This window comes from Pteropus alecto, unplaced genomic scaffold, assembly GCF_000325575.1.
Source record: "Pteropus alecto unplaced genomic scaffold, ASM32557v1 scaffold25, whole genome shotgun sequence".
NCBI classification, from domain to species: Eukaryota; Metazoa; Chordata; class Mammalia; order Chiroptera; family Pteropodidae; genus Pteropus; species Pteropus alecto.
Genome location: NW_006441955.1, coordinates 13,446,102 through 13,447,440, shown reverse-complemented (window position 1 = coordinate 13,447,440; position 1,339 = coordinate 13,446,102). Strand labels below are relative to the sequence as shown.

The 1,339-nt window shown below is 68.0% G+C and overlaps 1 protein-coding gene across 1 annotated transcript in view; it reads right to left on the bottom strand.

Annotated features, from left to right (window-relative positions):
- The window catches only part of FOXD3 (forkhead box D3), a 1,422-nt gene extending 1,061 nt beyond the window's left edge, over nt 1-361 (bottom strand). Inside the window, 2 exon segments of the mRNA XM_025052001.1 lie at nt 1; nt 4-361. The exon segment at nt 1 is cut by the window's left edge and continues 407 nt beyond it. Coding sequence (XP_024907769.1) covers nt 1; nt 4-361 — 359 coding nt within the window.
- Between the last annotated feature and the right edge of the window lie 978 nt (nt 362-1,339).

Genomic DNA, 1,339 nt, shown 5'->3' with positions numbered 1-1,339 from the left:
CCGGCCCGCCGCCGCTCCCGCCGCCCTCCTCGCCGCCAACGCCTCCCTTGCAGCCGTCGGCCTCGGACGCGCCCACCTCGCCCCCTGGCCCGGCCCCGGCTCCAGCCGCCTCCTTGGGCAATGCCAGGGGTTGCTGGTGCGGCGGCTGAGACGGCCCATGGTGGGGTGCGGCCGGCGTCACCTCGTCCGCCTCGTCCAGGCGCAGCTCCGGAGGCCCTGCGGGGCTATCGCATCCCGCGTCGCTGTCCTTCTCCTCCAGCCCGTCGTCGCCTTCGCCCACCACATCGATGTCCACGTCCTCGGCCGTCAGCACCGTCTGGCCGGACATGTCGCTGGCGCTGCCGCCGCCGGAGAGGGTCATTCCTCCTCGGGGTTGGTGGAGGCAGCGGGGAAGGAGCCGCGGACGATTGGGGTCGTCAAGAGCTGCCGCCGAGCCCAGGGAAAGGGGGTTTGGACGCCCCCGAAAGATGGGGTGCTTGGAGAGGGGAGAGGGCGTATGTGGCTCGGGGCCCTCCCGGCTTAGCTCACACTCAGCGGCCCGGCATCGCGCGGCGAGGGCGCTGCGGTCCGCCCCCCGCGGACGCCCTCCGCAAACTCCGGCTGTCCCCGGCGCTCAGTACTAGGCGCTCGCTGCCACTCCGGGCCCCGGCGGCTTCTCCACGCCGCGCCCCCTCACTTCGCGTGCCTTCCACGGCCTCTGGGCCGGGCGTGGGGAGCAGGATCTGTGCAGGCGGGCGCAGGACACCAGGCGCCGAGCAGCTCGGGAGGGCGCGGACAGGGGCAACGAGGGGAGGGGGTGTCAGGGACGCCGAAGCCCCAGTAGTCGAAAGTCCCGTTTTAAGGACTGGCCTGATAGATTACTTTCTACTTAAAGATCCAGCGGGAGGCGGGGCCACGTGACCGCGCGTGACGTCAGGGCAGCCGCCGAGCCGGCCAAACTCAAGTTGGTTCAGCGAATTGTCAACAAAGGGACGAGGGACCCGCAACTCCGCGCCGCACCGGGCGCCAGCGTCTCGCGGGCCCCGAGGGCGCCCTGGACTGCCCGGGGACCTCAGCCTAGGCTAGAGCCCAGCGCGGGGGTCGAGGGAGCCTGTGGGCGTGAGTGCGCGAGAGTGGGTGTGAACGAGTGAGGGCGTGGGTCTGGGAGTGTCCGCGGGACCTGGCGGCTTTTGCTGCCCTGCCATCCCCGCCCCTTTTCCCTTGCCTCTTCTACCAACACTCCTTGGGCAAGGAATGGGCAACATAGAACGAGATTCTCATTCCACTTTTTTAAAAAGAAAAACTTAGTCTGTTTTTGTTTTTGATTTCTTTTTAGCTTTAAAGAGTAAGGGCTGAACAC